This window comes from Sander lucioperca, chromosome 15 (assembly GCF_008315115.2).
Source record: "Sander lucioperca isolate FBNREF2018 chromosome 15, SLUC_FBN_1.2, whole genome shotgun sequence".
In the NCBI taxonomy this organism is placed as follows: domain Eukaryota; kingdom Metazoa; phylum Chordata; class Actinopteri; order Perciformes; family Percidae; genus Sander; species Sander lucioperca.
The window spans coordinates 12,360,655-12,380,855 of NC_050187.1; the positions used below are offsets into that span (position 1 = coordinate 12,360,655).

Sequence of the window (20,201 nt, forward strand, 5' to 3'; positions counted from 1 at the left end):
AGTTGGAGTTTACCAAGAGCATTAGAATGCAGCACCAGCTCTTTGCTAACTCATCCAGTTGTGGGCGTCAAAACGTGCAACGTTTCTGTTTCTTATAGTAGATCTACAAAGCATGCGGCGTCATCCGGATACGTAACCAAGCCTCACCGCAGCATTGTCAGATCTACACCTGCTTAGACCGCGCGCAGCTTTGTCAGTCTGCTGGTTACTTCCTGAATCAGGGTTAGCTTGCAGCTGTGTTTGATAGTAGCATGTAGATGAGAGGCCGAGTCTGAAAGCAGGCTCATTCCTGAGTAGTAGACACCAACAGAGGACTTTCGGCGAGAGTTTGCCTCGACAACATGGATTACTGGGTAGGTGTCGCTTCACTTTAGTGTGTTTTTCACATTACGTTACATACAGTGTGTGTGTGTGTGTGTGTGTGTGTGTGCTACACGGGACGGGGGCAGTGCTGCAACAAGACACTTGGGAGAGGCGACCGACTTGTTTGCTCTCAGGGATGCTCGAAGTCCACAAACTGTGTGTTTGAAAGTGACCCTTGATAACAAAGCCTTACGTTACAGGTTTATTGGCTGTTTTTGAAGAAATTCTTAAAACCAGCATTGATACTTTGGCTCCTGAAATGGGATACTTCACATAAGATGAGCCGCAGTCTTTTTTCAGACACCTAAAATAAGACAATAAAAGAAAGTATACAACTGTGCCTAAACATGACTTCATGTTACGCTTCTATTAAGTCAAAGTCTGATTTATTTTTTTGATGAGGTGCCTGGTAGTAAGGTTTACGTATCTCCTTCCTATTGTTTATTGTTGCAGCCCCTGTTTAGAGATCCGGTTCAACTTAAAGCTGCAGGAAGATTCAACAAAGCATTACTCATATTACTGCCATCAGAGAGCTGTTAAGATGTGTGGGATTTGCATAAAAGGAGTAGAATCACGTTTTGTTAATAATAACCATAAGACAGAAGAGATTCTGCAGCAGGGGGCAGCTCTTCTGACACACATCTGCTCTCACGTGCAAGATTAACCCCCCCAAACTGTTTTTCCCAGAGACTCCTTAGGATAAATTCAAGAAAGAGAAAGAAGTAACACAAACAAGCTCATTTGGCCTACATGTCAGTTCATGTCATGATAGTCCTGAAGCCATGTAGTGAGTTAAAGAAAACAACACAGCTGTAATTATTTCTGGATCTCTATTTGACTAAGAGCTGTTGTGATGATGTGCTTCGCAGTGTGTTTTCCCTTGATGTATCAAGGAGCCGCCACCTCACACCCAGTACATTTCCATGAGAACATGACCTCCCCTCTGAGACAACAAAAGCTCTCCTAACAGAATAGTCAAATGTTGTATGAGGGGGAGCAAAGGAATGGGCGTCCACTGTTCAACAATGAGTCGGACATTACTGGTACAAGTGTCTTTGTGTTTAGTTTATGTACGTTTTCCTGAGGGGCAAAGATAGCATTGAATGGTTTGGGAAAAAGTGTGGGTGGACCTGAAGGCAAAAATGTGTTGTACTGTGTTGTTGGCTCAGTGGGTAGCACTGCTGCCTTAATGCAAGTAGGCACTGCTGTACTGGTGCTGGGTTCGGCTCGGTCCGGACAGGGCCCGTGTGGAGTTTGCATGTTCTCCCTGTGTTCGTGTGGGTTTCCTCCGGGTGCTCCAGTTTCCACCATAAAGACAAGCCTGCCATTGCCCTTGACGTAGGTACCAGCATTACAACTGGAGTTGGTTCCCTGGCAGCCAGACTGTGGCTGGCCAGTGCTTCTAATTAATTAGGATGGGTTAAATTCCTTGTATGTGTAAAATGTACTTGGCAAATAAAGGATATATTACTAGTGTTGGATAACAGAGTTCTGTATCTTAAGAGGCAGACTGTCCTTTTGCACCGATGTTAGATAATACCGTTTAATCTTTTCTTTATGACAGCGCTCACTAATGGGCTTTGCACCTGTACTCTACCTTAACATTATCTCTATCGTGAAAAATCAAGTCAAGCCTCACAGTCAACACATGTTAATGGCTTGTTTTCCGTTGCTTCCCACCTGGTTCTATGCAGCTGATCTGGCCAAACCTGTATAAGAACATGTAATCCAAACAGGCAGGTATGACAGCTGTAGTCTGGGCAGCGGGGCAGACTCCTGTGGCTCACTGACAGCCCTCCATTCAGGCTTCATTCAGTAAAAACAACTTGATCTTCTCATCACCAAACTCTTCATGTATGACTTTTTACTGTTCCCTGTGAGCGATTAATGCTTTAGATTACACAATTACAGTGTTTCAATTGCACAAGGGAACTTGACTCATTTGCACTGTTATGGGATGTTTATCAGGCGGTGCAGACTGTTGTCTTTTGAACCTTAAGCTTTTCTCCATCTGATTGTGGCTGAGGTGGAGAAACAAGGGCCCTCGTTATCAAACTATTGTGTCATAAAAACACCACTGAGGAGAGATAATGGAAAGATAATTTTGCTGCACTTATGAAATAGCATTCATGGGACAGTTACTTTGGTATTGTGCTGTGATTTGGTTTGACCTTCTTGCGTTGCATTCACGTACAGATTGACAACAAATATCTCAGCATTTATTGGGGATCAAGCTTAGAACTAAATGTACAAAATATCATTCATAGTTCTGTCTATTTGAAGACGAACTTTCTGCCTTGTGTGATCATGATTGATGATCAGCTGGCTGGATGTGTTTATGCCGGTTTGGGTGCTGGGAGGAGTCTGGTGATAGTCGCCCAGGCAGCTGAGAGAGTTCTCTCACTCTTCACCTGGAGAACGAAGGGACAACTGTCTTTACTGCTGACAGTATTGGTGTGAGAGGGAAACTGAACTCTGTAGGCCTGACAATGTCTTCTGATGTAAGTACTTGGATTTGTGATATTGGCCTATATATAAATAACACTGAATACTAGCATCGTTAAGAAACATTTAAACATACTAGGATTGTCTTAATATGCAAGAGCTGTGCTATTGCATTATGATTACTTTGGTGTCGTGCAATCTTTTATTTCAACATCTTGTGAAAGTATGTTCTAGCGCTCAGGCAAGTTGCTTTGAACGATTTGATTCTTGCCTTCACAATTAATTAGTCACAAAGTTACTCTTTCTTAAAAGTGAGCTGTTGGAGTATTTTTCCGTTTCATGGTGTGTATGTGTTTGAATTCAAGACAAAACTGTAGTTTTTTAGCAGCATAGCAATTATGGAGATGTCATTCAGCCAGACTGAATGAATAATTACACATCAAGATTTAGGGCTTACTGTGTTTTATGAGATAATATGCTGTAGTATTACTATAATTTAATGTATGTATCTATGTACATCAACACAAATTTTTCAAAGGTCACTTCCTCATATTATAGAGGAACAACGTTTTGTAACAGATGTATTTGCACTAGTGATGTGAGGTTCCTTTGTTCTTCATTCAAAGCAACCTTACCACGTTGTAATCTCTGTGTCCAGAGTGCCTTGGAGGTGTATAAGGAGATGGTCCTTTTGTACCTGGAGGATGGCCGGCGGCTGGTCAACTCACAATGCGTGGACCTGGAGCCGTGGCAGATCATCGGCGCGACAGTCATCACCACACTAGGCGCGGTCTGGATCAAAGGCTTCCTCTTCCAGCAAGAAAGTAATATTTCACACGTGATACATGATGCGTACAAAGTAGGGGGACAAAATCAGACATAACACATGAAACTAAGTTTCTAGAGGCCTTGTTCACAACGCTTTTTGAGTCAATGCCCCTATTTGGCCAGTTTTAACGGCATGTGAGTTTGGATGCCATACTGTAATTTGCAGGCATATTCTCTGAACTGTTAACATCCGGTTCACTGCCAATCTACTCTATGGTAACTCAGAATGTGGTCCGAGCAATTAAGTCAATAGCTTTTTGATGAAAGCCTTTTTAGTTAAAGTTCCTTGGTCCTCTGCAGATAGTATCTTCTAGTTCAGTACTTGTTCTCTAGTATGTTTTGAGTGAGGAAATACCATCAATCAACAAGACTTTCTAGATCTGCTATCAATCAATCAGTGGTTGAATTCCTCTGCAGCAAGGTCAGCTCCGCCCATCTCACTTCAGGTCTTAAAGAGTGAAAGTTAAGGCTTCGTAAAGGAAACTGCATGTCTTCAGTGCTTTCAGGGTCGGAACGAAACGCTTAGTGAATATGGCTCCGATTTTCATAGACCACGTCTTGTCCTGACGTGTGATTATAGGTTCATAGGCAGCTGTTTAATGTTTGCGGTTAAATGTGTGCCAGCCTTTCACCACAGCTGCTGCCTTGTGTTTTTGGCTAATAGGTCTACCATCCCGAATTAAGAAGCTGTGCTTTCGACTCATCAGAAAAATACCCTTTGTTGGCGCAACAGTAAGTATCAGTGGTGAATGGGTTCCTTCTTTTTCCAGCAGATGTGCACTGACTCTGGCGTCTGAGACACTTATGAGTCATTCTTGGATGACTGAGTACAGCATGTGGGGGGGGGGGGACCTTTGGCACACTTAACATCATGCACTGGTGATAACATTCGGTTACTTTTGGTCATTATGTTTCCAACGGAGAGCTCACTTTCAGGCTTCAGAAAAGATAAATATAAGGTGTTGATAATACAGTGGACATGTTGTCCCTTTGAGTAACATTTAGCTTCACCATCACTCATTTCAGGGAATGACATGCTTTACTGTTGTTTTCTTACTGCATCCCGTGACAGTCAATGTCTATGAAGTAACTTTGTCCTCTCTTTATGACAGATCCAGAGGCAGCTCAACAAGGCTTTGGATGACATGTCTGCTAGTCTGTGTACTCTGAAGGAGGGGATGAGCTACACTAAACAGCTGCCCTCTAAAGGCCTCTCTCAGAGCCAAGTGCTGGAAAAAATCAGAGAGTACGAGACTCTGAGTAAGTCATCATTCATTCCTGAGCTTCATTATCTGTATATCTGACTTCCTGAAGAGTATATCTAAACTTGTGGCCCTTTTTTTTTTTTTTTTTACATTGAAAAGAAATTCCGTTGTGTCGTTGCAGATGAGGTGCAGTGGGAGAAAGGATGTGTTTCGGGCACAGTGTACTGGGGCGATGAATCACTGACCAATCTCTTGGTGAAGGTATCCATCTTTGCATACATCTCTGGACTTTTGCATTCCAAGCACAAATAGTCAAGGTTGAACTTGAATACATTTTGGTGTTGGCTACAGTAAGCAGGACTGACAGATTTTTTTGTCTTTTTTTTTTTTTTTTTTTTTTTTTTTTAATTTTTTGACAAACCACTCCTCTTCATTCCTTTTAAAAGAGACAACTGCAAAAGTATCAAAACGCTCAATCCACAGAAAAATGTACTCCGTATTCAGAACCTGTCCCTTTAAACGAGCCGTCCGGACTTCTGTACGATTATGTCACAACTCTACTATAGGTAGAAAGTGACCCTACTGTGCCATTACATTCATTACACAGCTGCATACTGTGCAGGTAGCACAGATGCTGAAGACCTGGAAACACTGACCAATCAGAGCAGACTGGGCTTTTTCGGGAGGGGGGCTTAAAGAGACAGGCGCTACAACAGAGCATTTCAGACAAAGGTTGAATACAGGTATATTAAGACAGACAGACAGTATGAGAAAAATAATGTTTGTTACATTAAAGCATGTAATCCTGTTCTAGTAGAAACCCAAAATACAAGAATGAACCTGAAAATGAGAATAATATGGGAACTTTTTTTGTCACTCTTTTTTTCTTTCTTTGTCCCTAGGTATATGGAGATTTTGCATGGAGCAACCCACTTCACCCAGACATCTTTCCTGGCGTAAGAAAGATGGAGGCAGAGGTTGTCAGAATGGCTTGCACACTCTTCCAAGGTGGACCGAACTCCTGTGGCACAGTAAGCCATCATAAGCATATGCTCACAAGTTGTTTAGGCTGAGGATGGATGGATGGATGGATCCAAAGCATTTTCACAACCTTTGCCTTTTTGTCCAGGTTACTTCAGGGGGAACTGAGAGCATACTGATGGCCTGCAAGGCGTACAGAGACATGGCGTATGAACGTGGTGTCAAATACCCTGAAATGTAAGAGGAGCTTTATTACCCAGTTTTGGTTGGGATCAATCATGGGCAGTTTGACTTTTTATATTGTAGCATGATGAAAAATAATTACACGTTCAGGTTCAGAGGAGTGTCTTTCATATAATCTATAATATATAGATTATAGAATATATATTTTACTCTTTGTTTCTCCACTAAAATGTAATTTTCTCTAGTTGTATTGAATTATTAATTTCTGCAAGCCACATTCCATTTGGTCAGTCATCAGTCTAGATTGTTTTGGTGTGAGTTGCCCAGTATTGGAGATATCGGCCGTAGAGATGTCGGCCTTCTCTCCACTACAATGGAACATAACTGGTCCATGATTACACTTCATCTGTGCAGCGATGCGGTTGGCGGGTGTAGTTCGGTAGAAAGAAAATAGTTCCTACGTGAAACTGCTCACAACCAGGACTGTGGATTATCCTGAGTAACTGGGTCATGATTTCTGGAATGAGACGTTATGTTTTTCAAATGTTTTTTTTGGCATTACTTTACACAATCATGGTCATGCCAATAGAGAAAGTCAATACAATGTTGAATACAAAACATTTAAAGGCTTATTCTTGACCGTGTTTTCACATTCTAACTTTATTTTTGTGTTTTGCTACTGCAGTCTTGCCCCTGTGAGCGTCCATGCAGCCTTTGACAAAGCAGCGCATTACTTTGGGATGAAGCTGGTTCACATTCCACTTGACAAGAAAACCATGAAAGTAGACGTGAAGGTGAGAATACAGTAGACACTGGCAGAATGTGCTTATTCTTAGACATGAGTCATTCCCATATTGTTTCTTCTCTTTCAAGGCTATGAAGAGAGCCATCAGCAAGAACACTGCCATGCTTGTGTGCTCGGCGCCTCAGTTTCCTCACGGAATCATGGATCCCATTGAGGAAGTAGCCAAGGTCAGAAGTGAAACATTTTTACCATTTAAAAAAAAAAAAAAAAAAAAAGGTTCTTAAAATGAAAACGGGGAAGTCAAATCTCTGTCACTTTCCCTCGGTGCGTTCCAGCTGGCTGTACGCTACAGCGTCCCGCTGCATGTGGATGCTTGTCTGGGAGGTTTTCTTATTGTCTTCATGGCCAAGGCTGGTTACCCACTCGCCCCGTTCGACTTCAGGGTAAAAGGTGTGACCAGCATCTCTGCTGACACCCACAAGGTAAGGAGTGGTTGTTTATTCCCTTCAAAATCAATGCTTCTTTTAAGCTTAGGCCGGTTACACACTGGCTGCGTGGCGTGAGCACGGCGTGAGCACGGCGTTTCTGTTGCGTGTCAGCTGCGTGGCGGCTGCATGGATTTTTCTCTGTCTTTACACACCAGAAACGTGTCTGACGCGGCGCTGCTGCTGCTAGTCTTGTCTGTACACATGTATGTTTTCCATTGATAAAATGAAATACCATGTTAAACATAAATATGTACTGATTTCATTACAGCAAAGACAACGTCGGCAGTATTGACGGCAAAATAGGCTACAGAATATTTCGTTCTGTATTGACAGGTGCAATATTAGAAAATCGATTTCTTTTTTTAAAATTACATTTATATCTGCATTTATATCAAAACCTAGATACTTTCAAACATCAACATGTCATTTATTAATATGTATTAGTGTCAAAATGACATATAAACATCTTTTCCTATTCTATTTTGCCTGGAAACGCTTCGTGAAAAATAGGCGTCGGTCCTATTTCTAGCATGCACGCGTTTTCGGCGCGGCTCGAGCCGCGCCTGAGACGTGCGTGTCACGCAGGCAGTGTGTAAGCTCTAACCTGTTAACATAGGAGCCGAAATATAAACTGACACGCCACACAACTGACACGCCACGCAGCTGACACGCTCGCGCGACGCATTCAGTGTGTAACCGGCCTTACTTCAAACAAATCCAGGAAATGTACATTGTATGTGTAAAGCAATAGCCATGGAATTTAAAAAACTGATCTTAACTGTCCCCAGGCCATACTTTTTATATGTATGCTAATACTGCATTGTGTGTCACTACATTCCTCTCCAGTATGGTTACGCCCCCAAAGGTTCCTCAGTGATCCTCTACAGTGATAAAAAGTACCGTCACTACCAGTACTTTGTAGCTCCAGACTGGCAGGGAGGAATCTACGCCTCGCCCTCTGTTGCCGGCTCCAGGCCTGGAGGAATCATCGCCGCCTGCTGGGCGACCATGATGCACATGGGAGAGAATGGATACATAGATGCCACCAAGAAGATTATCGGCACAGCACGCAAAATCAAAACAGAGTAAGACACTTATGTGATAAAGATGTGTTAAAAAACAACACCAGAGCTCTTGAACTTTGATACAAATGATCACCCTCACCCTTTCTTTTACTTTTTTATTGACAGAATCCGTAAGATTAAAGGTGTGTTTGTGTTTGGGGACCCAGAGGTGTCAGTGGTGGCAATAGGCTCAGACATTTTCGATATTTTCCGTCTGTCTAATGCGCTGACTTCAAAGGGCTGGAATCTGAACACACTGCAGTACCCATCAAGGTACACACAAAAACATAATAATAATAAAAAAAAGTATTGTCATCACTAATCAGGAGTATAACAACTGTATGATGTTCTTCCACAGCATTCACCTTTGTTGCACAGTTCTGCACACACAGTCGGGCGTCGCTGATCACTTTGTCCGTGATGTCAAAGAGCAGGTTGCTATCATCATGAAGAACCCCAAGGAGAAAACCACAGGAATGGTGAGCTAGCTCTGCTTACACACTTGTTCATGCTGCATTTATACCAACCCGGTCACTATGTTGGCATTTTATTAGTGCTGTCAAACGATTCAAATATTTAATCGCGATTAATCGCATTAATGTCATAATTAACTCGCAATTAATCACAATTAATCGCACATTTTTATCTATTCTAAATCCTTGATTTCTTTTTGGCCCATTATTTTTTCTCATTTGAATGCTCTTATCAACATGGAAAAGTGGATCGGCTTGCTTTGTTTGTTCTTAGTTGTGGTATCCATGTGCTTCTATGGTCTGAAGTCATCCATTGTCGCCTGGCTTTGACGAGGGGGCGGAGAATTGGCATCAGCTGTGTGCTTGGCCATCAAGTGGTATTTCAGACTGGACGTGCTGCGATGATAGCTCAGTTCACAACGACAAAACACACAGATCACTTTGGTCTTGTCAATGGAACCATTTGGCAACTTTTTAAAAGTAAACTATCCATTCAGAATCTTATTCACATCCATTTCGGAGTCTCGCGCTCGCCATCCACTCAAAACGTAACGTTAGCCTACTACTCTTTGGCCGGCTCGCAAGCCCAAACTAGTGTGTGCGGTGTGCCTGTTGTTTTGTTTCCGGTCTAGCTAGATCCGGTGTGGTGTTGTAGTTTTTCTAACGTTACTAGTTGTTGCAACAGCATGTGAAAAAAACTACAAAGTTTGCTATGCCAAAAAGAACGTTAATCTCGCGATAAAAACAATTGACGCCGTTAAAATGGGTTTGCGTTAACGCCGGTAATAACGCATTTAACTGACAGCACTACATTTTATATCAAGTAGAGTGAGATTTATTTATCTCAAACAACAATAATGTATACAGCAAGGACACTGCAGCACTTAAACCAGTGTACAGAATAAGTGCTCTGTTCAATTATTAATACAGAATTCTGTAGAACCAGCACACGCTTAAAAGGATCTTAAACTGTATAACACCCTGCAGGATATTTAAGAAGTCCATAGCTTTGTTTAAAAAATGCTGTAAAAAGACTGTGATGTCACATCGTTGTGATATCTTCACTGCAGCTACAACGGATTATGATATCATAAGATGTGTTGTCTATCTAAAGCAATAATGGTAAATCACCGTATTGGTGTCAGAATCAGTAACTCACCATTTTGCTTTGATGTTCTACCATCACTCAATGTTACCTGTTACATTTTGCAGTAACATGTTGCCAGTCTATCACAAAACTAATAGACACATTCACACTGATAGTCAATGTGCAGTACAGGTTTCCAATTCAGATGACCTACGTGTCTTTGGACTGTAGGAGGAAACCAGAGAACCCAAAGGAGAGAATCCTGTCCGTGTGGTAGTGTGTATTCAACCTTTGCATGTATCATTAGGCCAAGTGTGAGAGATAGTACAAATTCCATTTGTATCGAGGCAACGACAAACCACGTGAAATATGTTTGCCAGTCTCTATTGTTTACCATGCTGTTGGTTGATGTGGCATTTTGTTTTTCTGCTGCACGAGCTGTCGATTCAAGGTGACAACAAACTGCATGTGCTGTTTTGTGTGTCAGTTTTAAATGGAGTGGAAACTCTACCCAACAGGCACAAACCTGCTCTGTGCCAGTCCACCAGGTTCATGAATAAAGCGTATCTTCAGTTTAATAACGGAAATGCAAACAAAAGGTCGTACACAGAACGAAACCCTACTGGATAAATAACCACGAGATTGACAGTCAAATATGAACATATTATAATAACAAATTTAGAGTTTATTTTCAATTTCTTTTTGTATTTTACGAATTCATTCATTCATTCATTCATTCATTCGTTCATTATTTATGTAACACTTTTGTTCACTAACTGATGTAGTCATTACACAGCTCATGGAGGCAATTAAGGTACTTTAAAACCGTCAAAAAATCATACTCTTTCTCTAGAACGTACCTGAGAATCATCACATGGGTTTGGGCCTGCAGTGTCAGACTTTTACTCTCCATCTACAGCATATGTATACAGCTCAGAGAAAATCTGTTCTCTGGGGGTTGTAAAACACTGATATGCTGGGGGATGTAGGCAAACACTAAAGGAAGTGCATGTAGTCAAAGCAGGTAGGTTTATAAGAAAAGTAATATAGAAAAGTAACGCACACCAAGGGTTGTAGTGAGGTGCTGATCACAGAAAGTAGTCTTGAAAGTGCGAGTGAATAAAAGAGAAATGCATATGGAGCCACAAGTGTGCAACACTTTTTCCTACTTGTAAGAAAAGTAAATCATCAAATATTTCCTGAAATGCTCTTAACACCACAGACTGGTGATAATCGTAAAGCGTAAAAGGAGGGTGTGTTTTTCTTTAATTACTGTGTGCTTCTAAACTCACTTGCGTCTTCTTGCTGTTTCAGGGAGCGATCTATGGCATGGCCCAGTCTATCCCAGACAGATCTATGGTGACCGAGATCTCCCGAGGTTTCCTGGACTGTCTCTACAGCACCGAGGTGTCCAAGTCAAACACCAGTCACATGAACGGCAACGGCAAAGCCCACTGAAGCAGGACTGGGCCCTCCTGGCCCGGCCCCACCGCACGCAGGGAAACCTCCTCCCAGAGCCTTGAGCTAATTGCTCAACGGTTGCCTTATCTTGCATACCTACACCATACGGAAACACCTGCAAAGATCTTTGAAAGCACAAGCCATCGTCATTTTAATCAGCCCAGAGGGAAATCGCTGAAAACACAGTGTCTATGTGGCACAGAGAAGAAATGACTGGTTCCAAACAAGTAGACTTTTCATTTGATTATAGTGTGTGTGTGTCTGTGTCTGTGTTTTATTTGTCTAAAAAGTTCATTTCAATTTTAGCTTTTGTTAAAAGTCTGTCATAATCTCTACTGATAACATAGCAAAACCATTCAAATATTATTATTATTTTTTTTTTTTTACTGCCGGAACATTTCAGCTTGTTGCCATCACTGCTTTACTATCTGTGATGATGACTCAGCAAAAACACATACCACTGAAAGCTTGTTAAAACGCTTTGCTGCTGCCCTCTAGCATGAGACCTGATGTACTGCTTTAGACTGGCTCTACATGTGGAGGCTTGTGGCAGGTGATAGTTTTCATCATCATCATGTAGTAGTTCTCTGGAAGACAGCATTTTAATGTAAAAGCACTGCAATGCCCTGACAAGAACATATCAGGTTAATCTGTAAATCCCTTGAAACAACAATTCTGATGTTATGGTTGAAGTTTGTCTGTAAGCATGACCATGCATGTCCTTGTCTGTTAGCATTTAGTATGATGACATCCAATTTGTTTTTAAGTCTGCATTTGTGGTTCAAAGTGGTTGGATTTGTAGACAGAGGGAGAAGGATTTGGATAGTGGGAGCTTTTAATGTCAATGTTAAATAAAATTGTCTTTTAAATTTAAATAAGGGAGAAGTTGTAACCAGGCCATGGATATTTTGAAAGTGGCTAATGGTATCCAAAGCTTATTAGCCACTTTGGTTGTTTTTTTTTTTTTTCATTGTTTTCAGAGTTGGGAAATAACTTCCACACAGTAGCTGGCTTGTGAAGTAAAGCAATTAAATTTAACATCTTTAAAACAGAGTGGACTGAAGGCTGTTTCCAGCCCTGGTCTACTGTATATTATCAAGAAACAGAAACTCAATAATTCCTCTGTAGTCTGCTTAGAGTTACCGGTGTACCACTTTGTTTTAACATTTGTTTTAACATTTGTCTCCTAATTCAATCTACCTCAGTTTCTACTTAATGCAAAAGTCATGTATTCATCCACTGAAACACATTCTGACAGGGCAACTGTTGTTTTTCTCCATTTCAAACATAATGAACTTCACGATGTTAGGGCATTTGATAAACTGTAATAAAGTGTTCTCAGATATACTGATGCTGAATGGAAACAGATCCACTGTGATAGAGGTTTTTGATCCACAGACTGACAGATTTGATAGTGTTTTATGTTGGGAGAAACCCACTCTGCCCTGACTGAATGTGGATATCCATTCAGCAGGATATGTACACATTTACTAACAGGTTGACAACGATGTATTCCGTAACACCAAAACGACATTGGGCCTCATTCACCAAATTTTCTTAACAAATTTAAGAAAAAACTTTTATCGGTGAATGAGGCCCATTGTCTTGTCTTTCATGTGCTTTCCCCAATATTGCTTGTTAAAATTGTCTTTCCATGAAATTATTTCCATGTTTGTGCAATATATAAATTTTCCTTTTATGAAGTGAAACGAAGGGGAATGCTCTACTATAAATGTTTAAGAGATAAGTCATTAGAAGCATAGTATTGAATGCAGCATATCGGTTTTGTTAGTGTAATTTAACCATTTGTGTGACCACTGGGTGTTTATTAATCACTTAATTTGTGAGTGTTTGTGTTTTACATACTGAGCAGTTTTAAAGAGATTAGACATGAATGTATTTAGGTTCCTACATGTGTGGAGATTTTTCCATCTTTTATTCAGTACCTGGTTAAAAGACTGAAGACGGATGGAGGATATACTGTAAAATCCCCACTAATGATTGAAGCTCACACCATGTGTCCATCCATCCTCAAATACTGTGCCCAGTGACTGTGTGGAAACCCAGGCCCATGCAAAAAAGACTTTTCCAATAATGACTCATCCTGTTTGCTTTGGAGACATATTCTCAGAAATTGACGATTGAATTGTCAAGTAATCTCTCTTGAATAAAAACCTTTAAATGCAAATTCCTCTTTAAGCATTAAATGAAAGTGACTACAGACTAACAGGTTTATTAGAGGTCTGCAGAGAAAAAAAAAAACTACATTGTGTCGTTGCAGTTTGGTGACAATGTAGCAATAATGAGCGTTCACCTCTGTGCTTTCAGAGGTTTGAACTCACGTCATTGCAGATTTTCTCTCTAACATCCTCAGGGATTTGGCTTCATAACTGCGACATCATTGAGGTCCACTGGTCTTTCAAACATACACAAGGTGGACAAAGTAACACAAACAGGGGTACTGGACTGCATTATATTGTAAGGTCTTATTGACTTGTGTCCACCCCTGTACACTATGTCCTCATGAAGTTCTGAATGTACACAGGTTTAAAGATTTGTGTTCATGTCAGCGTACATCCTTGTTTAGCAGATTTATTTTGGTAGCACATATTTTGGTAGTTTGGTAGCACATGCTGGTTTCCATAGCAAACACAGTTAACCCACTATGAGCAGTTCCCACTTACTTAATTGTCTACAGTGTTGTGTTCTCAATAAAATGCATTCAGTCTGATGAGAAGATCATTTTCTGGTCATTTCTTTCAGTTATGACATGAACAGTTCGACAGAAAATAACATTTATGAACAGTAAAGTACAAAGACATTGGCACAAAAGACTAGTGACAGAGGAACACGTACCACTGTAAATGTTCTATGGAATAGTTCTTGAGAAATAACTTGATTCTTAAGACTTTGTGTAAACATTTTACCATTAACCTTTGGCTAAAAAATTATTTGCCAAGTGCAAAACCAACAACATAGTTTTAAAAACAAATTGGACCCTTTGCAGTCTAATACATACAGCTACATTATTCACAATTCATTGGAAGTAGCTGGTTCATATTCTTTGGATTTGTAGGTCACATCTTCAGACTCCTCAGTGGAATGAATATACGAAGCACTTAAGTTTTCACTGTTGAAATGACTGACAATGTGTGTTGCTCACATCAGTGATGCCTGGTCAATGAAGGTTGCCAAAGTGATGTCTTGCTGGGACAGCCCCCCACAGTCATGTGTGCTGAGAGTGATCTGGACCTGGGGAGCAAAGGAAAATGGAGCAGAGAAGGGAACATTGAGTATTACACTAATCATATGACTAGAACATTATTTTCCTTAAGTGTGTTTGCTTTGGCCAAAAGAAGGTTCTTTAATGCACATCAGAAAGACTCAAATCAGCCAACATCATTATGGCATCATCCACTCTTGCCTTCCTATTGACATACAGTAAAGCCAAACAAGATTAAATAAAGGCAAATATCTGTCCCTGCCTCCATCTGCAACATTTTAATTGATGAAAGCAGTTGATGTCAGCCGGTGTGAGGGCCCTAAAAAGTTGAAAGTTTAGCACTGAAAAGTAGCTCGAGTGTAAGCACAGTAGGCAGTTGAAATGTAGCCTATAGTTAACAGTGAAGTCAATTAAAATGTCAGTGAACCAGGCATAATTGAAAATGTCTGAAAAACAAACTGTAAACAAAATATAAAGTTAAATAAATTCAAATTTAAAAACGTCAAATTATGTTTATATGTAGGATAGTTGGGTGTAGGTTTGAATTTTTGGACCAGGGTCTCCCATACTACAAAACAGCACTGACGTATTGTCACTTTACTTGATAACGAACATGTTGGCAAACAGATGCCATGCATGCAGACACGCAACAACGTTAGCATTCACTTGGAGTCGTGTTTCTGTCTACTTGTTGAATGTAAGTCCTCATTCACTCTCTTTTATCTCTGTTTTAGTCTCTGTTTAGCCTTATAGCTGCTTAATGCGACAGTATGTTTACCAGCTAGCTAGCTAACTGTGTCTGTCTGCCTTTTGGTGCTGAACAGCCTAACAGTGAGTTCTCTTAGAGCTTTTTTTTGAAGCGATTGTGACAAGAGCAGTAAAAGTGAAGTGAACCAAAACAGTCAAGTTTGGGCCTTTGTCTGCTTTAGCTGAAAGACAGACATCAGCATTTGCAAGGAAAACTACGTTTCAGAAACACACCCTTTCCCGAGGCGATGTCTCATTAGCTTAGATCTATTAGCTACACCTGTGTGAGCTTGGACGTTTTGTGACAGCAGGGAGCCAGCTTCAGTTATTAGGACAGTGCTTTGAAAAGGGAGCATCTCTGCCAATGTGTTCATAATCATTTTGCAGATAAATGTAGATTACATTAGTTTTGAATTTGAAGCTTTAGTACATGGTCACAATATTGGGTTCTTCTTTAATAAAGCAAGCCAATCAGGACCAACCAAGTCCAGCTGTGATGTATTCACCAGTTATCAAAAACTGCAACCACCCTAAGGGTTGTAATGTCATTTGCATGAGTCATAATTAGTCTTTTCTACCTTGTTATAGACATTGAACCACTCAGGATGATGGTCCATCTTCTCAGCTTGTAAAGCCACTCTGGACATGAAACCAAAAGCCTGAAAAGGAAAATAAATCATATACATAATGTACAGTAGTTGCTTGTTATATGGATTTGTGAGTTGTGCAGTAAGCTATGATATATTAGAAACCTGATTGAAGTCTTTAAAAAGAAACTCTTTGTAAATAGCGTCCCGTCCCACAACCTCCACCCACTGAGCGTTGCGTAGCAGGGGGAGTAGGTGGGCCCTCTCCTCCTCAGTCAGACTCAGAATTTTACCAGCCTGGTGGGAAAGAGCAGAGGTAACAGTACAACAGATCTGAGAGGGGCAGTTTCACAAACACAAAATGTGATTGGTTGCACAGGATCCCATCTGGAAACAATGAGAGGCTGCATTCTTGGTTTAAAAAACTAGCTGGTTCAAAGGTATGTGGTGGTGGGAGGGGGTGGGGCTCCCATTTGGCAACTCAAGTTCCTAATCTTGACACGTGATGCACAATCACATGGATTTAAAGTTACTTATGCTCGTTTCATTTAGCTTTCACAACCCTGACTCCAAATCTAAACTGCATTGTCAACATTTCACAACATTCCCCAAATAGATGTCTGCTTTTATTGCACAATCAAGAGGGGACTTTTGAAGGCTTTGTCCCCAGATGAGCCATCATGCTCATAAACCAGAGCAAACTGATGTCATGATCACGGCCTGAAACAGAGCAATGACATCAACAGGTATCATAGCAACACTCTAATCTGCTCTATCAGCCGACAGAATGGGCAGCACACAGACAATACCCACTGGCTTTAACCTCGTCTATCACATGCGGTGGCTTAATGCATACATAAAGACAGGAGAATGTGCCTTTGTCAGTCTAATCCTTGCAGAATTATACGTGCGCATATGAAACTTTGAATCAAATTAATCTATCTGTATTTGTCAGTCTGCCATAAAACATTACATAGAGGAGGTTTAGACTTTGAGAGTGACTAAACGGCAACAGGTGTGTGAGGTGGAAAGCAGCCCTGTGTGGCAGACTGCACACACTGTAGAGAGGTTGTGTACTCACCATGTTTGCAGAGTGTCTTGCTTCATGCACAGAAGAGGTCCAGATCCAGCTCCCTGTTGCACAGAGCGACTGGAATGAATCCAATCTGACACAGGAGCCGTAGGTCCTGCTTAGCTGCCCCTGCAGAAGCCTGAGCAGAAATCCTCACTGCTGATAGGCTACTCTGCCACATGTCAGCATGGGTTTAATCATAAACTGTAATCTGTTGCTCAAGGCATGCGTGAGGCCAGCTATTGTAGCAGGATTCAGTAAAAAGTAGTGTTTACTGTGTGATGAAAGGTGAAAGTTACTGTCCCTCTTATACACTCTTTAAGGTGCTCATATTATGCTCATTTTCAGGTTCATACTTGTATTTAGAGGCTATATCAGAATAGGTTTACATAGTTTAATTTTCAAGAAACACCATATTTTTGTTGTTCTGCACATTGCTGCAGCTCCTCTTTTCACCCTGTGTGTTGAGCTCTCTGTTTTAGCTACAGAGTGAGACATCTCACTTCTGTTCCATCTTTGTTGGGAGTCACAAATGCGCAGTAGCTAGGTAAGGACTACTAGCCAGTCAGAAGCAGAGTATGAGGGCGTGCCACGCAGCTAGGCAAACATTATAACGTGTGTAAAGGCGGAAGTAAAAGCTGGACTACAATAGAGCTGTTTGGAGCAGTTTGTGAACAGTGTTTTCTGTTGGAGATGGTAAGTCCCTTTGGGGTGGACTTTGGGCTTTTTCATTTTGTAAACCTATAACATGCACAAAAAAGATATATAACACAATAAAGGAAACTGAAAAAGCCAAAAAGCATAATATGAGCACTTTAATAATCTTTTCTATATTATATATATGCACACATATTAAACATGGACTTAAACTTCAAAATAATAGCACAGTTAATGATGTCTCTATTCAACAGGACTGCAGATTTTAAAGCAAGCGCAGCTCTTCAGCTGGCTGGAGTTCATGTCAAAGGTTAATGAGTTGCTCCTGCGAGATTGCCCCGGTGAACTCATCTGTCACGGCAAACGCTCAGGGAAATGAACTGGTTAATGAAATGAGGAGAGGAAAAGGATGTGGCAAGTGATCAGCATTTAACAGTTGGCTGGGTGGGGAAATGAGAATAATGCTTCAGTGTTTTAGTTAGAAAGGAAGGAAAGGCGCGATTGAGAACAAAACCATTAGATTTGAATCAAAATATAATGTGTTTGGAAAGAAATATCACCAATAGATGTAGTTTGTTACAGCTTTAGATGTGTAGGTATGCACTGGAGTGTGTTGAACTGATCTGCAATTTGTGTTGGTATGTAGTTGGTACCAGTGCATTTTGTTAGTGTCTGATTGTGTCCTTCAATATAAAATGACAATGTACACCACGAGGACCCATGCATTTTGACAGATGAGGACAAATGGCTTAGTTGGTAGACATTGAAAGACGTGGCCAAAGTGGCCAAACACCCACATCCTATCACCTACACCAAGCTCAGATGAGGAGTATGATGTTAGTGTGTAATAGATCTTATTTGTGTATAACCACTATCCCATTTTGGCCTCACACAAAGATCTTTAGCCTAATTATACAACAGCTTTCAATTTTGCATTAAAGGTTTGCAGTACAGTATTCGATTAGAAAAAGTATTGTCTTCCTTTGAATAACTAAATGTTGTGTTTGACTTTTGTTTTATAGAGGACCTATTTCCATTCAAAGTCAAGGAAGAAGAAGGAGCAGGCATAATAAATCTCAAGGTCCATTTTAATGGAGTACAAGGCTAGACAAAAGGTAGTTTTCAGGCAGACTACAAACGCAACACAAATGTAAAGACTGACTATTAATTGATACATTCACAAATTTGATTCATATAGATGTAATATATGAAATAACATACATATTGAATTATAGAATTTAAAACAGCAGTGTGCAAGTTTCGTTCACTTTTTGTCGAAATTCCTACTAAATCCATGTCACGCTATCTACAATAGTAGTGTGAATATACAAAAGTTTAAATTTGAGCTCAAAACGCGTTAAGTCTGAGTGTTTCATGCACACTGAGCAACAATAACTGTGCCATCATTCATACAGCCATAACCTGACAAAAGTGCCAGAAGGGTGAACTGGACTGACCTAAACATTACAAAAGAGTTCTAATTCTTGAAACCCTTTCTTACTTATTGTGTATTTTTTTGTTGTCTTTTACATCTGTTCCTCTACAAGGACCCACGCAATATGCTTCTGCAGAGGAACCACACCAGTCCACACCAGTGCTGTAGCCTCTGTGAGTATCAGTTCACTGATCCTTTTATCTGCTATTAAATGTAAGAAAGCTTTTTTGCACACCTCTTTTGTCGGGCAGGTGCGTAGGATATGATCAAAAGTAGCAGATCAAAAGCTTAGAGAAGAGTCCAGCACACAGACCATTACGCAAGCAATAATTTATTTAGAAAAATACAACGTTCATCAGGTAAAAATTAAATTTACCTGATGAAGGTCTAAGCCCGAAACGTATTTTTCTAAATCAATTATTGCTTGTGTAATGGTCAGTGTGCGGGACTCTTCTCTAATCTGCTATTAAATGCCTTACATAGATCAATATTTTTTTTTCATTTTCAAGTAACTGCCATTACTGCGACGGATTATGATTACATACTGTATATCTACATACGTGTATATGTACAAGTGTTGTAAACAAATTGAACGTATCAGTGACATCACTAGGTAATATCCTGAGCACTCTCTGCTAGGGTAGAAGGTACCGGATCCACCAGGCCACTGAGAGGCTCAGGAGGAGCTTCTACCCTCAGGCCACTAGGATCCTAAATGAGGACACTGCCTAAGATTGTCCCCTACGATTTCATGTGACAAATAACATTGATCGATTCATTTGATTGATTTATAGTTAATAACTCTGATGTATACTGGCTGTTTTGGTTATTATCTGTCAACTTTGTCCTCTTTTGTTTTTATCTGCAGAACACATGTCTGTCAAAATAGGTCTAGGAAGACCTGATGTAAGGAAGTTGATTGCGCAGAAGTGTGCAGATGAACAAAAGTTGAAGAAAAGAAAGGGTGTGGCCTCAATTCAACTTAAAGGTATGTTCAAAGTTGATGTAGGATTTGAGCTCAGAATATCTAACCAAGCAAATCCAGTATGTATGTGAAGACATAGATGGGCCATCTGTTGTTTTCCTACTCATGAACGCTAAAGCTTTACATTTTCATCATGTAAACAACTTCAGTTCAAATAGATTTCGCATTATCT

General features: G+C 40.5%; 3 protein-coding genes across 5 annotated transcripts in view; 2 read left to right on the top strand and 1 right to left on the bottom strand.

The window, feature by feature from the left end:
* Positions 1–113: 113 nt before the first annotated feature.
* On the top strand, positions 114–13,511 carry sgpl1 (sphingosine-1-phosphate lyase 1). 3 transcript variants are annotated; one of them, XM_031284219.2, is made up of 14 exons: positions 114–353; positions 3,467–3,632; positions 4,301–4,368; positions 4,749–4,896; positions 5,023–5,102; positions 5,744–5,872; positions 5,971–6,059; positions 6,691–6,799; positions 6,879–6,977; positions 7,086–7,232; positions 8,085–8,323; positions 8,429–8,575; positions 8,661–8,781; positions 11,177–13,511. In XM_031284219.2, the coding sequence occupies exons 1-14, from the start codon at positions 342–344 to the stop codon at positions 11,318–11,320; spliced, it is 1,698 nt and encodes a 565-aa protein (XP_031140079.1). In that variant the 5' UTR covers positions 114–341; the 3' UTR covers positions 11,321–13,511. The 3 variants fall into 3 exon arrangements, with proteins under 3 accessions (XP_031140079.1, XP_031140081.1, XP_031140080.1); XM_031284221.2 differs by lacking the exon at positions 114–353 and adding an exon at positions 2,049–2,103; XM_031284220.2 differs by lacking the exon at positions 114–353 and adding an exon at positions 2,624–2,864.
* A 593-nt stretch (positions 13,512–14,104) lies between these two features.
* On the bottom strand, positions 14,105–17,126 carry pcbd1 (pterin-4 alpha-carbinolamine dehydratase/dimerization cofactor of hepatocyte nuclear factor 1 alpha). The gene is made up of 4 exons (XM_031284101.2): positions 16,962–17,126; positions 16,046–16,177; positions 15,872–15,952; positions 14,105–14,575 (listed from the first exon to the last, which is right to left on the bottom strand). The coding sequence occupies exons 1-4, from the start codon at positions 16,962–16,964 to the stop codon at positions 14,483–14,485; spliced, it is 309 nt and encodes a 102-aa protein (XP_031139961.2). The 5' UTR covers positions 16,965–17,126; the 3' UTR covers positions 14,105–14,482.
* Positions 17,127–17,886: 760 nt separating this feature from the next.
* The window catches only part of si:dkey-192p21.6 (uncharacterized protein LOC565246 homolog), a 31,654-nt gene continuing 29,339 nt past the window's right edge, over positions 17,887–20,201 (top strand). The window contains exon 1 of the mRNA XM_035992511.1: positions 17,887–18,053. The gene's annotated coding sequence lies outside the window, so the exon portion shown is untranslated. The remainder of the gene's footprint in view (positions 18,054–20,201) is intronic.